General features: G+C 40.0%; 1 protein-coding gene across 1 annotated transcript in view; it reads left to right on the forward strand.

Annotated features, from left to right (window-relative positions):
* Window positions 1–20,524, forward strand: part of ST18 (ST18 C2H2C-type zinc finger transcription factor) — a 203,988-nt gene that overhangs the window by 164,758 nt on the left and 18,706 nt on the right. Inside the window, 3 exon segments of the mRNA XM_038390512.2 lie at window positions 14,072–14,183; window positions 18,509–18,571; window positions 19,335–19,403. Coding sequence (XP_038246440.1) covers window positions 14,072–14,183; window positions 18,509–18,571; window positions 19,335–19,403 — 244 coding nt within the window.

Here is a 20,524-nt window from a genome sequence, read left to right on the forward strand (position 1 = left end):
CACAGAGAGCTTCTTACGCCAGACTTCAGTAGAGGTTCCCTGTCGTGTTTAAGGGGGAGGTTGATGCCAATGGTTTGAATTAAATTGCTGCCCCAGCCTTTGGCTGAACTCAGTAACAGACCTTTCTTGCCAGCGAAGAGCAATAAAGGGACCATGCAAAACCCAAAGATTTTCTATTCTACACCTGCTTCATGTTTGCCAAATCGTGGTAGGTTTTGAGTGGGATTGAGCATAATAGTACAAACCTCAGAGACACTTTGGGCACACAGTTTATTCCTTTCTCAGCCCCAGGACTAGCAGCCTAAAAGAAAATCATCTGCATACCTTGTCATCTGCCTGCCGCCACTTTTGCCAGACTTTCAATAGGACACAGTGACAGCCCAGTGCTACAAAACATGTGACAGAAGAATCAGAATTAGCTTCTTGCCAGAACAGAGGCAAGTAAGCTGCAACTGAGTCAGTGGCCAAAACCACACAAAGCCCTTTTTAATATGGTTTTAGTGATTTATTACTTTTAGCAAATTGAGCTCTTAGAGGAAAATATGGAAATAGATTCTCTAGGAAACTATATCTCCAATAAGGGGAATGATCTTTATTTTAATATGCTGCACTCAAGTGATTTTTAAAAATACCTACAACTATTTTTAAATTTCCTGAATTTTTGTGACAGACATTGCTATGGGAAATTTAACTATTTGCATATCTTACATATTTTCAAATTATCTAAAAGAGCCTAAGGATTCTATCTACTGTAGATTGCAATTGTGCACAAATAATACAATACAGCAATAGATTCATTTGACACAACTGTTAATTATTTCCTTTATTTGTTCTCAGCAATACCATAGGTCCCACACCTGAAAATTTTGTGGGCGACGCTAATTTGGGACTGTGTAGTTCCAGATCCCTGGGCCCTGCTCCTTCACCCTGTCCCTTTGCCAAATATAATAAATAAAGCAGTGCAAACAGTGCCACTGCAGATCAAACTCCATGACTTGCAAGGGTGTTTACCTCCTGCCTGGCCTTCAGGTATTGTCCCGCCATTGCACAATGGTATACCATGCTGATGCGAGTGATATGGGTGGATGGATCTGCACTGGTTCTGTTGCATTCAGATTACTCTGTGTCTGCAAAGGCAGTGGCAGGATTTCTTCTCAGAGAGTAGCTGAAAGTGCATATCTGTAAATATACCTGAACAGTTTATTTTTACAAAAGTAGTTTCCCAGTGCTGTTTCTGGTTATTTCCTGTCTGCCAAATTTTGCTACTTGGTTTCTAAAACTTGGTTCATTTCCTAGTAAGCATTTGCCCTTTTGCCTTGAAAATGGGTCATTTTTCACTGAAAAATATCCAATACTTAAAATTACATTGCTTTAGCAAGTTTCAATTTTTTGGTGAATCTGGAATATCTTCCCTATGTTGGAAAAACTTCCTGCATTTCTAAGTTTCAGGGGGAAAGGAAGGTGAGTAGCCTGAGCTAAATAAAGGAATGGGGAAAAAATCACATTAACTTTTAGCAGTGCTTTTGGCCAGAAAAGTAGCACAGTGACAATTGATGCACAGTGTGGATCGACCATATATAACTATAAAAATTATCTCAAGATGGACTGGGTTTACTTCCAGTTCAAATTAACTTGGATTCCAAGTTCCCTCAATTATTTGCAACCAACTGCATACAAATATAGTGGCCATCCTGGAAACCTTTAAAATGTTTTTTTTTTTTTAAAAAAAAGGTACTATTACGGTGATATTCACCTGGCTGGAGCTGGTTGCTAGATACAACCACCTGGGATTGTGCTATGCTGGGCCCTGAATATAGAAATAATACAGATAAGGTCCTCAACCCAAATAAAAAATCAGGTACTGCATCACAGTCTCGCAGCATAATTGTCTGCACATACGGCCCAACCCAACTCCCAATGAAGCAAACAGAGTTGGGTCACTGGAAGCTGGGTCAGGCCCATATTCTCTAGCACAATGCAAGTGCACGTAGCAGGTCCTGTCAGAAATGTTCTCTGTTTTACCACCGTCACCACTGCTGCCACTCACAGGGTAGAAGCATGCAGTATAGTCTATCTTTATCCTCATCACGGCTGCTTGCCAAGCATTCTGTTGAATGTTTTGGTGTTTTTCCCACTGTTTAGACAAAATGCATATGCACACATATGCCTGGAAAGAAAACAAAAAATGACACTTGCTTTAAATGTTGAAGTTCCAATACATTGTTGTTTTTTAACAAAACCTGAAACACAAACTATGTCATCTGGCCATTCTTGGATCATGATGATGATGACAATGATGACTACATCAGTTATGTAGATAATGAAGTTGTTTGGCGGCATGCTTACCAGACAAGCCCCTATCCCAAACATCTTAAAATCTAAATACAGAACAATCTGCTTGCAGAATGAGACCAATGGCTAGCTAACCTTCTGAAGGAAAAAACAACACACTGAATAGCTCTAGCTGTTGCATTATTACACTACTGCAAATATTTTATCATTGCAGTGTTCTTCTCTTTCTTTCTTTAGTTTGCAAGTTGCTCGGGGCAGGGACTGTGTCCTTTTGTGTGTGTGTCAAACAGTTCAAGGGTAGCATAAGATCCTGATCTTGCACACACTACACCCATGCTTAACTTTAAGCATCTGAGTATTCCAGAATACTTCTATGGAAGAACTTGCATGCTTAAAGTTAAACATGGGTATAAGTCTTTGCAGAATCAGGACCCAAGTGCTTAATTTTTAAAAAAATGTTAGCAACCCTTCCCCCCCCCAGCTTAATGCCTTGAATGGAGGCACATTAGGACTCACATCCATTCAAAGAGTAATATAGTGTGCACACTTAAAGAATTAATTGTGGTTATATAGATATTCCCTAATTCCAGAGATATTTCTTATATTGAAAATGAAGACTATTTTAGAATAGTAATAATCAGACTGAACTTTTCAAGTGCATCTATTGCCACAGTGGGAACACAAAATAGCAGGTGTTTTTCTTTCTCTGGACAATCAAAGAAGAGATAGAAAGGCCCTACATGTTACAGTAGAATCGCCCTAAGACCCCAGTTCTTCAATTACAATCATGTGGACACAATGATTCACCATGCTGAACAAACTGTAGGATAAAGGATTAACTTGGAATTGTTCCTTCAGAGACATTGCAGAATATTAAATATTCCGAGTTACCAAATGAGCCAAAACACAAAAGCAAGGGATAAATCCATTACACATGGTCATACCTTGTTCATTTAGTAGATTAATGTAGTTCAGTTTTAATGGTTAATGTCAAAACGTCATAGTGGAAATGTTCTGTAATATATTTTATAAATAAAGAAGTTATATTGTGAGACCTCATGACAAAGTTCAGCTACTAATTTGAGCTATTAAATCTTTGCTGTGAAGTGGCTAGTAATTTTTGTGTACAATTTTGTGGCATTTATATTAGCGTGGCACTTCTACTGTATCTGTTTCACTGTAGAGATCCTAGAGAAAAGGGAAATACGTCTTAGTCATTTTTCTCTCATTTTTCATTCTAAACTCCTTTTTCCAGCTGCTTCTCAGACCTGTGTAGGTGATTATACTCTCATTGACATCGAAGTAATCAGGAGTAACTTGAATGCCACTAGCATGGTTCTGTTCTCACATTAGTTTTGCACTGGTATTGTCTTCACAGAATTTTTCCTGGTTTACATCAGCATAAATGAGATCAGACTCAGGCCCTTTACTGATTTAATATAGGGAAGAATCAGGCACGTGAGCCTTCATTGGCCAGTCATATTTTATACTTCTGTAGTTTATATGCTTCAGTTTTTAAGCTAAGAACTTGTACATTTTACATTGCTATGGTGGACTTATTTGAAAGGTGTCATGGTGTGAAACCAAACAGGCCTGCTCTGGCCCTCATTAATTTCAATACGTCCTAAATTGGGTCTTACTGAAGTCAAAATTGCTCTTAGAAGGGGAACCAAATATTACAAGTCAAATATATGTTCCTTCTATTTTTATTTCATAGCTGTGTCTAACAAAAACTTCTGGCATTTTTGTCTTGTTAATTTCCCTTTAAAATATACTGGGAAAATAAGTAAAAGAGATATTTCAGAGGAAGTAGGATGAGAATAGAAAAGAAAATTGGAACAGTCGCTGTGACCATCCTTTTTCCTCACCATTTGGAGTTTGCAATGAATGCAGCAGAGTGTTCAGAATAAAAAGCCATGCTGTAAATTTGTGATCCATCCGACTATGAGCAAAAGGAATATTTTCCATAACTATATTTAATTGTGTGTGCATCTGTGAGCTCACTTAAACCCCATCTGTACACTGCTTCACAAATGCATACAATCCATGCTTCTTCTGGTTGGAATTGGTGCGTGTTGCACAACCCAACTTCAATGTGAATTTGGAAAAGCACTGGAAAATCTCTTACTAGTCACATCAGTAAATGTTCTCCCCATCAATCAAACCTCATTGGTGCAGCGATGATGCCCTATTTCCAGTGATGATATATATTTACTGACATTTTGCAATCTGCAATTTAATTTGGGAGGACTATGACTCTTTTTGTTCAATTTTTTGTTGTTGTTGCCTTCAGAGTAGTTGATATTTTGTCAGTGGACAGAGAATCTGCACTATTTATGGTTTTTTGCACTATAAAAGTACTGCAGCCCAGTCACATGGCTTCTTCTCCTAAGCCATCTGTCACAGAGGTCTGGAATTTTATGAGAATGTTGGTTGTGCAGACTTAACTCAAGTTTTTTTATTATGAAAAATGTCACCAACTACAATATTTAGCATTTACTTTACATTGGTCATTAAACTTGATTACTGTAGCTCTGTTTCATTGCTATAGTTACATATCAACTGTGAAGCCAAAAAAACACTGGGGCAATCGTGGCAAGCTATATTGTCGGATCCTGGAGAATGTACTTGGCAGTGATATAGTTAATATCTTGGATTTTGTAACTAAGGTTTATTAATGCTGGTATAAAAATGTATTTGATATTATACAGATGGCATAAGATGTTGTGGTTACTAAGTTATTATCCAGGATAAGCTGTACTGTCAAATTCAGGGCTTAAAACTATCACAGGAGATTAAACTATTTACTAAAAAGGGGCAGAAAGATATAACCAAAGCGTCTTAGTATGAACATATTAGAAGTGTATTTACTTCCCATAAATATAATAATGCATAGCTCTCTTTAAGCTGAGTGATTGAAAATTTGAACTTTGTCCTGCAAGAGAAACAAACACAAGAGGTGCCTTTGAGTTTCTAAATTGTGCACAAACAGCTAGCCTAGTAGTCCTTGGAACTAAGCTAGTGCTTTTCTCTTAGGCTTTTGGCTGATCAATGGGGTGAGGTCCCCACAGCAAGAGTTGATTATTAAGTTCTTCATTTCCAGCAATGCCTAGTGACTTCATATGTTTTGGTCTCAGGTGCCCAACTTGAGGCACTTTACAGAAGCCTGATTTTCAAAAGGTGGCTCCTCAACTGTTCTGAAGATTGGTTCCCTTTAAGGTGTCTCAAGCTGGACACCCAAAAACTGACCCACCCCAAATCGCCCATGACTTTTGAAAATGTAGGCCTGGATCACTGGCTACCATCTGCATTCTCAGCCTGCCAACAAATTCGCTTGAGGAAACTGCTTTCCTTTGCTGAAAAAGTATAGATGGGCAACACTAACACTGAATTGTTGGATGGTCTTTAAATGCTTATAAAGGCCAGGAAGTTGCTAATTATCTTACCAAATCTTTGGCCTCCTTCAGTAAAATGACATTACTGCTGCTGGTACCATGATTTGAGGTGGATCACAATGTGGAAGTCACTCTATGGTTAAATGGGCATTGTGATTTCATTTTATCTTTGAAAATGGTGCCGCTAAAGGTTTAGTAGATGGCTACCTGGAGGTTGCCTGTGCCCCATCTGAGTCCAGCCAGGGTGGTTATCATACCATCAACACTGAAGCAGAACTCCCCATTCCATGTATTGGATTGTAAGCTCTTGGAGGAAGTCACTGTCTCTTACTATGGTTATATTATGGTTATACAGTATCTAGCACATTTGGGCCCCAAGCCCTAACTGGGCTTCTGGGCCCTTCTGCAATACAAATAAAACAATAAGAATGGGAACATATAGTGTTAACTGTAGACATCTTTGTGCTTACTGTGTGATAAGTCATCTTTACTCTGATGTTAGCCCATAACCGTAAAGCCAGTGTTAGCCTGTTAAGACTGGACAATCTATGCAATAAGACTACACAGGTCTCTGCTCTTCCAAAGGCCAGAAAACCATACATACTCACAGCCTGAAACCAGATTTTCCTTCCATGGTCCCATATGACTAATAACTGTGAGCTGTGGCAGAAGCTGACTCTTTTAATTGGCCTCCATCCACACACCATATAACATTGCTCCTTGATTTGAGAGCTGCCTCATGGCTCTTCTGTCCATGCAGAGATGTTGGGATCCCCCAAGGCAGTGGAAACCCCACAAACAAGTGACAGGGAGATGGTTTGCAATTTCTTAAATGAGATTTAGACAGGCCAGGTGTGTGGGTGGTGTGTTCTAAGAGGTGAGGAAACCCAACAGGCAGGGGGAGAGCTGGATGGTTTCTTCAAATACTGACAAAACTTAGGGCAGCCCTGCCCAAATTATATAGTATATGGGATGTATATTCGTGGCCTCTGCTACTGCATCCCACTTTAAGGACACAATTGCCAGACCAAGAATTCTGTCTTATATTCCGCTTTTATGGTCAGCTTGTGAAAGGAGAAGGGGAGGGAACAAGGAGCTTTCCCTTCCCTGTGCTCATAAGAGAGGCAGTAACAGCCCCTGCTACCAGGGCTCAAGATGACACAAGGAGGGGGGGGGCAAGGATGAGGCCTACCATAGCATAAGCACACGTACCAGCCAATAGAACTAGCCCATTGAAGAGGAGAGTGTATGCTGCATGCTGGAGATCTCTGAAAGGAATCGTACATGGTGCCTCCTGGAGCTCTCCCTATGCTGGGTGTGGCTCTACCCCTGCTCCCATTGCAGGTCTGTGCTTTAATGGCACAATCTGGCACTTGTTTTGTACTAAATCTTTTTAAAGGTGCTTTCCCAGTCAAATTCTGATGAAGGCAATATGTTATTTTCAATGATGTATGAAACACCAGGGAAAAATTCTCCTTCATCTGTTTTAGCACATTTCCCCCCCCCCCATGTTACAGATTTGTAATATTTCCGGGGCGTGAGGGGGGAGAGGGTTGAAATGTAATAATAATGCTGTTGATGAACTAAGTAGTGCATTAATGCTTTTAACTGTGAATGGGGGCCATAGTTCTCTCTAAGAGTAAAAGATCAAGAAGATTTAAAGCTAAACTTTTTTAAATAAACTCAGATTTAGCATGTATAGTTTACATTTTGGAAGCATCTTATTTAAATGCTACTTACTGTGTTTAAGCTCAGAAGCCTGGAGAGCATTACTGAGGTTACACTTAAGTCTGCCTAAGAATTAAACATTAACTGATGTAAATCCAAAAGCTGGTTTTAGACTCAGATAAATTTAAATAAAAGCGTGCATTTACAATGATCCGTTAAAAGCACCACATGGCTATGTTGCAGCCTCAAACTGTGCATTGTCTAAACATTTCTCTATTTCCTGGTATATATCAGGGAACTGAAATAGAAGTGGATGAAAATGGCACTCTGGATTTGAGCATGAAAAAGAACCGAAACCAGGACAAGGCTATGCCTCTAACTTCTTCCAACACAGCACTTCCCACTCCTTCCTCTTCTCCCTTCAAAACAAGCAGCTTTCTGGTAAATGCGGCCTTCTACCAGGCTCTCTGTGAACAGGAGAGCTGGGATACGCCAATCAACTATAGCAAGACACATGGCAGGAAAGAGGAAGAGAAAGAGGTATCTTTTCAGCTTTTCAGTTAGAGCAGTTGAAGAACTGACACTAAAGCCCTCTGTTTCAAAAGTGGCCTCTAATCTTGGGTGCTTGAATGCCCAGCTTGAGACATCATGGACTCAATATTCAAAAGTGATGACTGATTTGGAGTACCCAATTTGATACATCTTAACGAAGACTGATTTGCCTAATGTGGGTGCTCAGCAGTTTGTAAAGATCAGGCCAATTTTAATGGTGTCTCAAATAGAGCACATAAAATCATTAGTCACTTTTGAAAATCTTGGCCCTAAGGCCTTACTTTTAGAACTGCTGGGCAATTGTAAAGCAGCTGTTCATTTTAACTAGAAAGTCTCTCATCCTGTGTAACCTAAGGCATCCAAAATTAGAACCCATTTTTGAAAATGTATCCCTACTCTCCAATGGCTGGAGGGTCATGACCTAACTGTAGTATATTTTTGGTCTTTTTTAAAATGTCAAAGTAATCTTATAATTTTGAAGTGCAATATAATTCTTCCAAGCAACTTTATTATTTTGTGCATTCCAGACATCTCTATGTTCGGGCATGTGTAAATACAGGCATGAAATCCTACAATAATTTTTCACTGGGACAAAGTGTTAAATGTGTTTCTTTGACACATTCAGGTGTGCATTGCTCACATCAGCCTATTGCAAGTCTTGCAGGGTTCAAAGATCCAGATAGCAGTCTGATATTAAAATTCCAGAAATGCCCATTCCCCAATATATTGCTGGAATTAGGGAATATCAATGGAAATAAACAGCCCCACTTAAATAAATCACCCAAAACTAACTCTCATGATGGGTATAGGCAGATGCCATGATGAGACTCCACAAGACAGGCTGCCAGGTGTTAGGTGGTCATATGGTAGCTGTCGTGACCAGTGCTGATGATTTTCTTGCTTTATGTGTCTTTGTTTTGCCCCTTTCATGTATTTTTTTTTATTGACTGATGGCAGCATAGTGTCCTTTGGTTTTCTTATTTCTTTTTTTGGCTGTCAAGTTTCTCTTGAACTTCACTGCCAGAATAGGGTGCAGAGAAGGTTTGGCTGGATTTGTTATCATGGTGAAGAATATGCATAGACAGTTAACTGAATGAAATCTTGGTAATGGACAGAGATGGGCCTGATTTGCAGAGTTCTGTTCCAGGCCCAAAGTTCCCCATAGTTCAGATCTGGAGTTTTAGTTCAGGGTCAAATATATGGCCATCCCATTTGTATTTGTATGAAGTAGAATAGTAGCACTTTAGCATTGTAGCTATTATAGAAGTGGTGGGGTTTTTTCTGAATTATCATGATTGGTGAACTTTAATAAAGTAACGTATTTAACAAGGATAGCTCCACCTAGAGCTGAGGATGGAGATTCACCTCTAGTATTTCAAAATGCCTGGAAGAAAAAGGGTATCAGTCACATGAATAGAAAACTCTCAAGATGGGTGCAGGCAGTTGCCATGACGAGACTCCACAAGACAGGCTGCCAGTTTTAGGTGGTCGTATGGTAGCTTTTGTGTCCAGGAGAGCTAAGTTCTGTGATCCCCACTATGCTGATGCTGATCTGTAACCCAGGGTTAAGCATCTGGGATAACAATTTTTATTGAGAAAAGACAGACAGTGGCTGGAGAGTGGCTTAAATTATGTAGTGAGTAAGAGAACCAGATTCTTCCCTGCAATATGGCCCCTTTGTGCTGCACTGCCAGCAGGTATATCCAGCCTTGAGAAAATTATCCTGCTGCCAGGGAATCCACTGGTATTGCAGACCTGGCAAAGAGCTCTCATGCCACTCTTCCTCCCTGCTCCCAGTGTATCATAGAAAAGGGATTATAGCTAGAGGAAAGAGGGCACGGATAGAACACCCCTATGCCACGCTGTTCCCCTACTGCAGTTTTGGCCAATTGTGGTGTGGGGACTGGCCCCAGGCACAGCATCATCAGCATCAGTGACATCACTGAGGAGGCCACAAAGTTGAGCATAAAGCCATCTTTGCACCCCTGCAATTGTCTGCAATTTGTCCTAATCAGGGATCTGGCCCAAGACCTCTGCTCTGAGCACTTCTGCTCCCAGAGAACATTGACATGTCCAGCGGTCTCAGGGCCAATGGCTCTGTTTTGCAAGTAGAAGCCTGGCAGTTATCCCCATGCAAGGCAAATGAATGATAATATCTATTTCTAATTCATTGTTATCTGGTTCATATGCACAACAGTTGCTTAATTTTGGTGGTAATTTCCAGAAAATATTGTCTCTCTCTCTCTTAGTGAAATAGCCTGTCCAGATGCCCCCTAAAAAAAAAATTCTGAATTTGGAAAAAGCTCAACATCTCTCTAAAAAGGAAAGCACCGAGAAATAACCAGAGCTGTCAGTTTAGTTCAACTGTCAGTTCTCCAAAGATTTCAGGGCTTAAAAATGTTTAAAAGTGCCAGATGCTATTATCTGTTATTCATGTTACCATTATGTTCTGGTCTTTGCTGAAATCAATATAAACTTCCATCTGCACATTAATGGAATTTCATTGCTCGCTTGCTTTCTTTTGTGCCTGCGCGTGAATACACACACATACACACTCTTTGTAGAAAATGGACTCCTGGTTCTGATTTTTTTTAATCTAATATGCTTTAGAATTCTAACAACATTTCATTCGAACTCCGCTGTCTGGAAATTGTACTTTGCACTTAATTTGCTGAGATAAGTATCCACCCATTCTCTTTTACCATAAGTGAAAAAAAGGGTGGATGGTGGGGGGGGGGAGTTTCTTTGATCCATCCTATAAAGGATTTATGTCACACAGTAAATATGAAATCCAACAGAGGAGTGCACAGCCCAGGTACTGGGGGCTACATGCTCAGCCCTACATTTGTGAAGCCAAGGAAAGAATTCTCTGCTCCAACTTGCAGTAGTAGCTTGCAGCTGCTAATGCAGGGCATGGGAAGGACTAGCTACTCAGGGGCCAATGGACAGCTCATACATGTGTTTATTACCAGTGGATATGCATGGTCCGGGACCAGCTGGCCATGAACATAGCCCAGTTTGCCTCCTCTAGCCTCCCCTGGCATGCAAGGAACTTCAGTGTCTTTCTGCATGGCCCCTTTGCCTCCCTTCTAGTTACTACTGCGATTTTTAACTTCCCCAGCCCCCAGGATTTCATGCTGCTTGAATAATAACAATATCGCCCAAACTATTAGGGAAATTATTGGTTTAAATGTTTGTCTCTGTCCTTCTTCAGAAATATACTAGAGAATATCAACAGGAAAAAGACAGATTCTTTATTATCCCCTTAATCTTAATTAGCACCTTTTTCATGCTCTGTGCTTCCCTTTAAAACGTCTGTCTTTTGCAAAGAATCTCAGACAAAAAGTTTATTTACAGTGGAAATAAGATTGCAAGAAAGTAGCTCCTAATATAAAAGAGTATTATTAGATTATTGCAATGCAGGGAATTCACAGTTAACATTTAAAAAGCCAAATGTTTGAAAGTCAAAACATTCAAACCAGAGCCAGCACTAGGCATAAGTGGACTAGGTAATTGCTTAGGGTCCCAAGCAGCTCAGTGGGGCCCTCTGTAACTTGCAAGCAACCCTATCTAATGAATGTATGTGCTGCACACAAGAAACACTTATTGGGTGTATCTCTCGATCACTCTCTCTCTCTCACATACACACACACAAACAAATCCCTTTGATGGAAGCATTAACAGGTCCCTTATCCTCTATGTGAGTCAGTCACTAGAGGGCAACATAAAACACACATAAAAGGCAGCCCTCTAGTGGCTGACTCACATAGAGGATATCAAAAGAATCTGGAGTAGGTAAATGGGGACATTAAGCCTGCTTGTGAGGTTATTTGTGGTCTCTGGCCCATGGTGCAGGGAGGTACCAGTCTCTAGTTTCTGATTAATGATGGATTTGCTCTTCATAGGCAGTTACAGTGCTGAGCTTCCTCTCTGATAATGGGGGTTAACAGTTAGCACTTGAAAAGTACATACGGAAGGATGGTCAGAGTAAAGGGCAGAGATCAAGTTGATGAGAGAAATTCTGACCCCTTTGAAATCAATGGCAAAATTCTGATATGTAGGCTTTTGAACAACGTTTTTTAAATTTCCTGATTTTCAAATGTTGCTTTTTAACATTAACTCAAAATTCTGTTTACTTTCACAGGTTTAGGTTTTTATATTTACTTTTTAATAATGTTTTAAATGAATACACATTTATATTATGTTAATTAAAATTAAAGTAAAGTAAAGTAATAGATAATTACACCTTTTGGATCATTTAAGGTTGTCTTTATCTGAAATTTTCCTTTAAAAACAAAATCCCTAAAGCCTAAAATTTAAGTTGAATTTCGGGCATTTAAAAGTATTAATAATTACCATGAAAAAAATGTGTAGAAAAAAAAATGAAGAAAAATATTTGTACTCTCTATGTTAGTTATAGTAGCATATGAGATGATTCTCAAACAATCTAACCTCACAAATGCAGTTGCAAAAATTAGCAGTAATTGATGTATCAATAACATGACGAGGTTTATATGTGTTATAGTAGGCAATAGATAGCCAACACCTGAAAGCAGAAGGAAATGATGTACAGGAACCAGCTACAGACTGGCATAGGTGATCTGCCAGAACTGGTGAGCATATGGTAGCTTTATCAGAAGCAACACCCTCACTAGGCAGAAGCTCATAGGTGCTGGAATAGAGGTGCTGAGGTGCAACCGCACCACCTGGTTTGAAGTGGTTTCCATTAATTACAGGGTTTACAGTTTGGTTCAATGGCTCTCAGCACCCCCATTATACAAGTTGTTCCAGCACCCCCGCAGAAGCTCCATTTACAGTCCACATTCACATTCAATTTCTGCTGCTCTCTTCACTCTGTGCTTATCAGCTCAACAGAAGTCCCTATCCCTGTGGTTCTCTCCAGTCCTGGAGATCCTCTAAGTACCGCAATTCCCCAGGCCTGGTCCTGGAGAGCTTGTAAACTGTACAAGGCCAGAAGCACCTACAGTACTAGGTCTGGGAGCTTTGCAGGACCAAAGTGCTTCTTGTCCCAACCGTAGGCAGCAATCTCTGGTCCTATTAAGCCTTTTCTGCAAAGCCTATTCTGTGTCTCCTTGCTCCAGTGGAGTTTATAAACTGTCATGAATCCCAGCAGGGAATCCTACAGGCATTATAGTTCTTCCAGGGACTCTGGAGACTTCTCAAAGGTTCACATATTCACAATGAATCTTTCCAAAATGAACCACTTAACCTTCCAAAAAATTTCAAAGCCACTAGTCCTCAGTGAGGACAAAACAATCTTGAACTTTCTAGACCAAGCCATTTTGAAGCAATGACATTCTAAAAGGATAAGTCTTCAGAAAGTGAAACTGTAATATTCAGTATTTCAGGTTTCCAAAATGTCTTTTCAATGGAGTGACTACTATGTCTCCATAATATCTACTAAACAGCAAAACAACAGATGGTAACATTTAAATTTTTATCTACAAATGAACAAGCCAGGTTAGAACTGAAGACCAATTCCTATGGTTCTGCAAGAAAATTGCAAAGAGCATTTGTGATTTTTTTCGTAACAAGAATCTAGTATGTGGATAAGATTAAAACATCACCTCATGCCACACTCTTAGGGAGTTTGAATTTACATCTCCTAGACTGCAGCTTAATGATTTATTTGTTTATGGTACAAATCATATTTATTTGTACAGCATACAGTAGCACAGTGATTTACTTGCAGAAGAAAACCAGAGTAATCCCCCCTTGCAAAACTATAGGTTCTGTAACTAAAAATATTCAATAACTTTCTGGCCAAAGGCTGTATTTTCCCCTTCTTTTCCCTATGGATTTTTATTTCATTAGCATTATCATTTTCCAAATATAAACCCTGTTTACCCAGGATACAGCTTCAAGACCTTGTGTGGCTTCCAGACCTCTAGGAATTATTTTACAAATAAATCATTGCAGATGGTAAAATATCTATCCCTCAATGTCTGAAAATATGGTGCATTAATCTTTTACCATATCTCCATCATTGCTGAAAGCTTAGATAATTTTGCCTGTAGGTTCTTCAAGAGGTTCCCCCCCCACACACACACACACACACACACAAACAAAAGATTGGTTGAATATAAGAAAGACAGGGAAGAGAGAAAACCCTTTGTGACATTCTTATCTGATATTTCAGAAAGATCCATTGAGCTCCCCAGAAAACCTGGAGGAAAAAAAGTATCCAGGAGATGTCTCCATACCGAGCCCAAAACCCAAGCTCCATCCAAGAGATCTCAAGAAGGAACTCATCACGTGAGTCACAAAAATGTCATGTTTTCCTTTCTCCTCATCTGTGGAGACTACAGACACTAAGCACAGCAGAACGTCTGTGAGTCAAGTGCTTTGGAGGATCAATACAGGGGAATTCTGTACCCACTGCTTCCTACACAAGAGTGTTCCATTGTGGCTCTCTTGGGCTGGGCAGCAGTGTGGTTTATAGTTAAGGCAAGTCAGGAGAGGACTATCGGCCTGGATGGAGGATTCATGACTATATAGATTTACTGTCTAACCCCACCTCTTGTGCACAGAGGTAATAAAATGGCAGCAGCCACTACTACACATGTGGATTGTGGTAATGGTTGCAGAGTGGCTGTTCTGAGACTCCTCTTACTGTTCTGGAAAACGAATTTTATCCCCGTCCATCCTCCATGGAGATCCCCTGCAGTGATTTTGTGTAGGAATCCAGGGCATAGCTCTAGGATTTAAAAAAAAGCAGAGCTGATAAAAAATACGGACCATAAAGACAAACAAGTCACTAAGGACTCAGTCCTGCCTATCTGCAGAGAATCATGTGCAAACTCAGAAAAGATTAATAGCTAAAGACGGAGCTTACCGCACATACTGCACCATGATGTCCATGTCAGAATGGCAGGTAGATGTCACCATGAGTATAGTTCTAAGATGCATGCTGCCCTTCTATAAGATAATGGAAAATCAGCATCCATATCCATATGTTACATTATGTGTGCATATTACCAGATGATCCCAGAGTTCTCAAGCAGGAAGGTAGGGAGGTAAACAGCTTCAGATGGGTTTAGTTCAAGGACTAAATCAAGAGTCTGAAATTCCTTTATATGAGAATAATACAGACTGAGGATAAATTCAAGATGCTATAGATTAAAGGATCATTCTTAAAAGAAACCTCAGCTGTTCCTTTACAATAAATAACAGGAATTCAGACTTGTTAAATGCTGGTGCTGAATGTAAGACAAGTAACACTGACTGTAAAAAAAATCCGTTGAGCAGCATTGTCCCCAGGTACATTCCATGTATTCCAGATTGTGAACAACATAATGTGCTTGATGAATGAACAAAGTGTTTTAAGGCCATTGCTCAAAATAGAAAAAACTATTCTCTGCCTTTTATATTACATAATAATTAACTGTCTTCTTTACTCAGATCCCCAATATGCAGAGCGTGATTCTCTTCTCGCTTACACTGGTGTAACTCAGTAGAAGCTCCAATGAAGGCCGTGAAGTTACACCAGTGTAAAACTTGTGTGAGTGGAGAATCAGGCCCACAGTCTCCGTCATTTTTTTGGAAAATGGCCTGTGTCCTAGAGCTGGACCCACAAATGAATGTGGGGTGTCTGCCTCAGAGTCATTTCCTTTCTGCATGTCCTTGTTGCCAGTATTTGTTATGCGGTAACAGCAGGATCTGCACTATACTGAACATAGATGAAGAAACAGTTCTTCTTCAAGGTGTTTACAGTATAAACAGACTGTTCCCTTACTTGCACAATCTGAACTATAATATGTCTCATTTCCTTTTAAAAAACATAGATTTAAAATAGGAAAATGAAGCAGCTTTTGAGCATTAACAGAGACTAGGCCATTTTGTTATCTGATAAAGCAACACAGTTGTGGAAAAATACAGAATAACACAGCAGAGTCACTTGGCACCTACCTTTTTTAAATAATAAAAACCAAAACCAACTGTGGCTTATACAGATTTCCCTCAAGTGGCAGTATGTGCAAACAAAGCGGAGTATGTGCTGATTAAGAAAGTTATTTAATAACTCACTTTGAGAAGAATTAGATCTGAGAACTTCCAAACAGGCAGATTATTTAAAACGATTGAATGAAGATCATGTTATTCACCAGTCTGTTTACATGTGTAATGCCCATAGCCAGTTTGCATGCACAGGCCAAGATTTTCAGAAATAACTAGTGATTTTAGGTGCCCAGTTTGAAAATCCCTAGAGGGGCCTTGTTTTCAGAAAAAGCTGATTACCCACCTTCTGAAAATTAGCCCCTTTTCAACTGTCTCTTGTTGGACATACAAGACCACTAATCGTGTCTTAAAATCCTGGCCATGTTCCTTGAAAAATCTTTGGATTCACATCAAAACATAGTCAACATCTAAAACATTTTTTGACATCCATAGACCGCTCCGTCTCTAATTTAATATTCACCTGGGACTCAGTATACATATTTCATTTCTGTTTTCCTCTCTATCTCGCAACCCTGATAGGCGCCTCAAGACAAAAGCAGTCTGCACCACTTACTGATGATAGTCCATAGCACATCACTGCAGACTCATTCACAGCTGAACTCCATGACATCAACCCTTGTCCTGCTATTTGCTTTGCAGACTCAGTGGCACTGAGTCCGTAAGACTCAATCTCTGTCTCTGGAAATTACGTTTCCTAGGGGAAAACTCTGTAGAGTGAGTCTTTCACCTCTGGTGGGTGCAATCTGCATATTGGCTGCTCACCATATTGTATCTGCAATTGCAGTTCATGACCTAAATGGCCTCAGGCTTGAGTTTATTCTGCCTCTTTTAAAACTACAACAAAAAACGGTTGTGAATTTATTAAAAACATTAATATCTTTTCTTTTGTGATGTTTATTACTTTCTGATTTGGGCTGATTTCCAGATGTTGATACAAACATTTTCCTTCTTTTTGTAATAACTGGGTGTCCTTTCTTCACCATATTATAAGATTACTTACAAGAATTGCACCCAATTTTAAACATTATGCAGTGCACACATTGCACACATAGCTAAAATGCACCTGTCCAGACAATTAAACAAGAAACATTTTTAATACATTGGATGAAGAATCCATAGGCAATATTGGGGGCAGACAATATTTGCTGTGTGCCACTGAGACCAGAACATACTGAGCAAGTCAGTACAAGTGGCTCCATCATGAGGAAGTTGTTATAATGACATAGGCCCTTGAAAAAAATTATATCTGTACACAGAGGATGATTTCCAATATCCCCAATGGCCATTCCAGCAACTGGAATAGCCAGGTCATAGAAACACCCTGGCCATACCCATCCTGCAAGAGGTGATGTAGAGCCAGCTAAACTGATTGTGCCTTTTGGGGACTCCTCTACACTGGAGAGCTCTGACAGAGCACATCTGGCTGGTTTGAGACCCTGATTGAATCAATATAAAGGGTTCAGAGAGCAACAATGAATAAGCCCCTCAAAGCCTGATTTTCAGGTATATAAAGAACCCTTTATACCATTCCAACAGCATAAAGAGCCTTAAAACATACATACACATAATTCATCCCTGCTCCTGTCCATTCTGCTTTACACTGCTAGAGCAGTATATAGGGACTTAAGTGTGAATGAGAATCAGGCCTCAATGAGTAAGGCCTGGTCTACACCACACGGTTAGGTCAACGTAAGCTGCCTTGCATCAACTTCACTGTGGAAGTGTCTTCACATAAATTTGTCTCCTAATGACATAGGTGCCTCTCTATGCTGATGTAGTAACACCATCTCCCCAAGCTGCGTAGAGTCACGGTCAATGTGATTAGGTTGATGCAGTGTCAGTGTAGACACTGTGTTGCTTACATTGACTGTTTCTGGACTCCAGGAGCCCTCCCATAATGCCCCACACCGACAGTGCAATAGATACAAGCATTCGTGGTGAGGATGTGCACCGCTGACACAAGCAATTTAATAAAGAAGATGGCTGTATGCCAATGTAAGTGAGGTCGACATCATTTTGTAGTGTAGACATGGCCTAAGTCAGACTTATTTTACTCCTTTGGAGCAATTTTTTAGTGCTTTGCCACTTACAGTAACTTTACATTAATCTTATAATTTACAATCCCCTTACTAGGGCCAACAGCAAGAATTGAACTCAAGATGCTCAGCCAGAAGTTATGGGCATGATGCAGGCATTGCTGGCAAAAGTTCTGTGGCCTATTGTTATGCTGGAAGTCAGACTTAGATGTTCATAATGGTACTTTCTGACCTTAAAATCTATGAATTGTCATCAAAAATAGCTGGCAGTAATGAAACTAGCCAGACTGCACCATGATCTGTGGTAACTGCAAAATCTATGCAAAACATATGGTGGTTTCAGCCCAGAGATACGTAAAATTGTTTTGATTCACATGGGTTATGAAACTTTACACAACTGTACTGTGTTCTAACTCACATGCTTAGATCGAGAGTGGTACTGTCATGATGATAACAATGATTTTAGATAATGTCAAAGGTAGTTGGTTTGAAGTTGGTATGTGGTAGGTTGTTGTTTAGCAGTGAAGGGTGACCTGTATTTACATAATTTGGAAACACTTTTAACTCCAACTGCACTTTCTTACACAGCTGCCCAACTCCAGGATGTGATGGCAGTGGTCATGTAACAGGAAACTATGCATCACACCGGAGGTGAGAAATGACAGAAACTCATAACAGGAAGTAGAGCTGCTTTATGTACAGTCAGCTTCTGTATATGTAACACTATTGGGCAAATAATTTTCAGCAAATTAATGTACCCAACAAACTCAGCCTTTGTTTTTTCTTGTGGTAAATCTCACAAGTTTTTTTTAGCTGATTACAAACAGTTCACTGTGATCATTTGTTATGCAAGCTGTATGGTTTAGCTGAGATTGGTTAGATAAGTCATATGGTACTGTTTGTGCGTCTTTAAGTGGATAAGTGTGCAAACACTACTGGCATGAATACAGATTTAAAAGTAGGTTTCCACAAACTATAGTACATGTGGCTTTGAAGTTCTCAAATTTGCAAATGCTTTTTGTGGGGTGTCCCCTGTTTCCTCTTTGGGTTGGGACAATGGTCCCATGTCCTGCTGTTCCCTTTGTGTGTAGGGAGGAAGCAGTCCTTGCCTTTCCCCAACAATATGGACTACAGCTCTTTATGCTGGCAACATAAAAGAGTGGGAAAGCTCTTTGTACTCGAAGCAGCTCCATGCATATCTGCTTTGGGATGAGACAGAACCTATGTCTGAGCAAGTAACCTGCTCCTATCTAAAGATTGACTACCCTGCATTGTCTAGCTTTCGTTTGCCAACAGCAAGTTTTGGGCAGGGGGCCTGTTTCTATTCCATAATAAATAATTAATGCTTTTCTAGAAAAATCATGTTCTGTTTTAACGTATGGAAGAAAATATGTTTCACATCTCTTTTCCTTAGTGTTTCCGGGTGCCCATTAGCTGACAAGACATTAAAATCCCTTATGGCTGCCAACTCTCAGGAGCTTAAGTAAGTAATTACAACAGGGAAAAAAAAGCGATTGCTGTTCATCTCATATTGGCATGTTTCCCAAACAAACACAGCTATTGAATAGGTGAGAGAATTGATCTTTGTAAAATAAAGGCCAGTTCAACCCCTTGTCCCAAACATGAAAACAAATTGAAACCAAAGCCTTTACGAAAAGTTGGACTCTCTTTTCTTTGTTTTGCATGTTTTGCACCTCTTCATATCCATACACTAGCCCGAACTTAGAGCAGATACTCCAAACGTTGAAAGAGAGGCTGTTCTGATGATATTTCTGAACCAGCTGGAGCCAGGAAGAACTAAAGTCTTACAAAGAATCTGATCTCACAAAATACCCAGTCTGATTTCTAGATCAAAGAGGTTAGGATAAGTATTCAGACATTTGAAAACCAAAACAAGCCAAGCCTGCAAATCTTCTGTCTTCATCCTCCAGCACTAGATAGATACCCTCAGCTTAATGTCACTGAGGCAGCCATCAAATCATATGAATCAGTGTTGCATATTTCTCAACATGAAATGACAAAAAAGGGTTTTGCAGGCCCCAGTAGATAGGCAGATGTACAGGGCCTTAAGCAGACTTCAGTAATCTGCACAGCTGGCCATGGGAGTCAGGAGAGGGATTGGCAGCCAATCACCTAGTTAATGGATGGCTTTTGTCAACAGAAGGGAGTGAAATAAAAGGATGGTTGGTGCTTTTTAGCTACAGCTACACTGCAAGCTAGGGGTCTGATTCCCCTGCTTGTAGTGTAGATGTAGCTTTTGACAGGTTTGCCAGCCCTCTTTTCTCTTTGCATCAGTAAATGGGGTCCTGCCATAGAACATAGTGGGGGTCTGTGGGCCTGTAAACCCTGCCCATATTTAGAGTCGTCCTCAGTCCAAATAGAGGAAAGTAAGTTCTGATGATGGTACGTTTACACTGCCTTAATGCCATTTCAAGTACAGGTGGCCAAATCCAATGTTTTAGTTCAGGATTTAGCTATAAAGTTTGTCAGCTTCCAGTCATGACATTCAGGTGCTGCCCTGCATTGTAAAAAATATGTTGTTTGAATCTAGCCAAGGAAAGCCTGCTCTCTAGAGACAGAGTAAAGGCTGCAGGAAAAGGCCAG

This window comes from Dermochelys coriacea, chromosome 2 (genome assembly GCF_009764565.3).
Source record: "Dermochelys coriacea isolate rDerCor1 chromosome 2, rDerCor1.pri.v4, whole genome shotgun sequence".
NCBI classification, from domain to species: Eukaryota; Metazoa; Chordata; order Testudines; family Dermochelyidae; genus Dermochelys; species Dermochelys coriacea.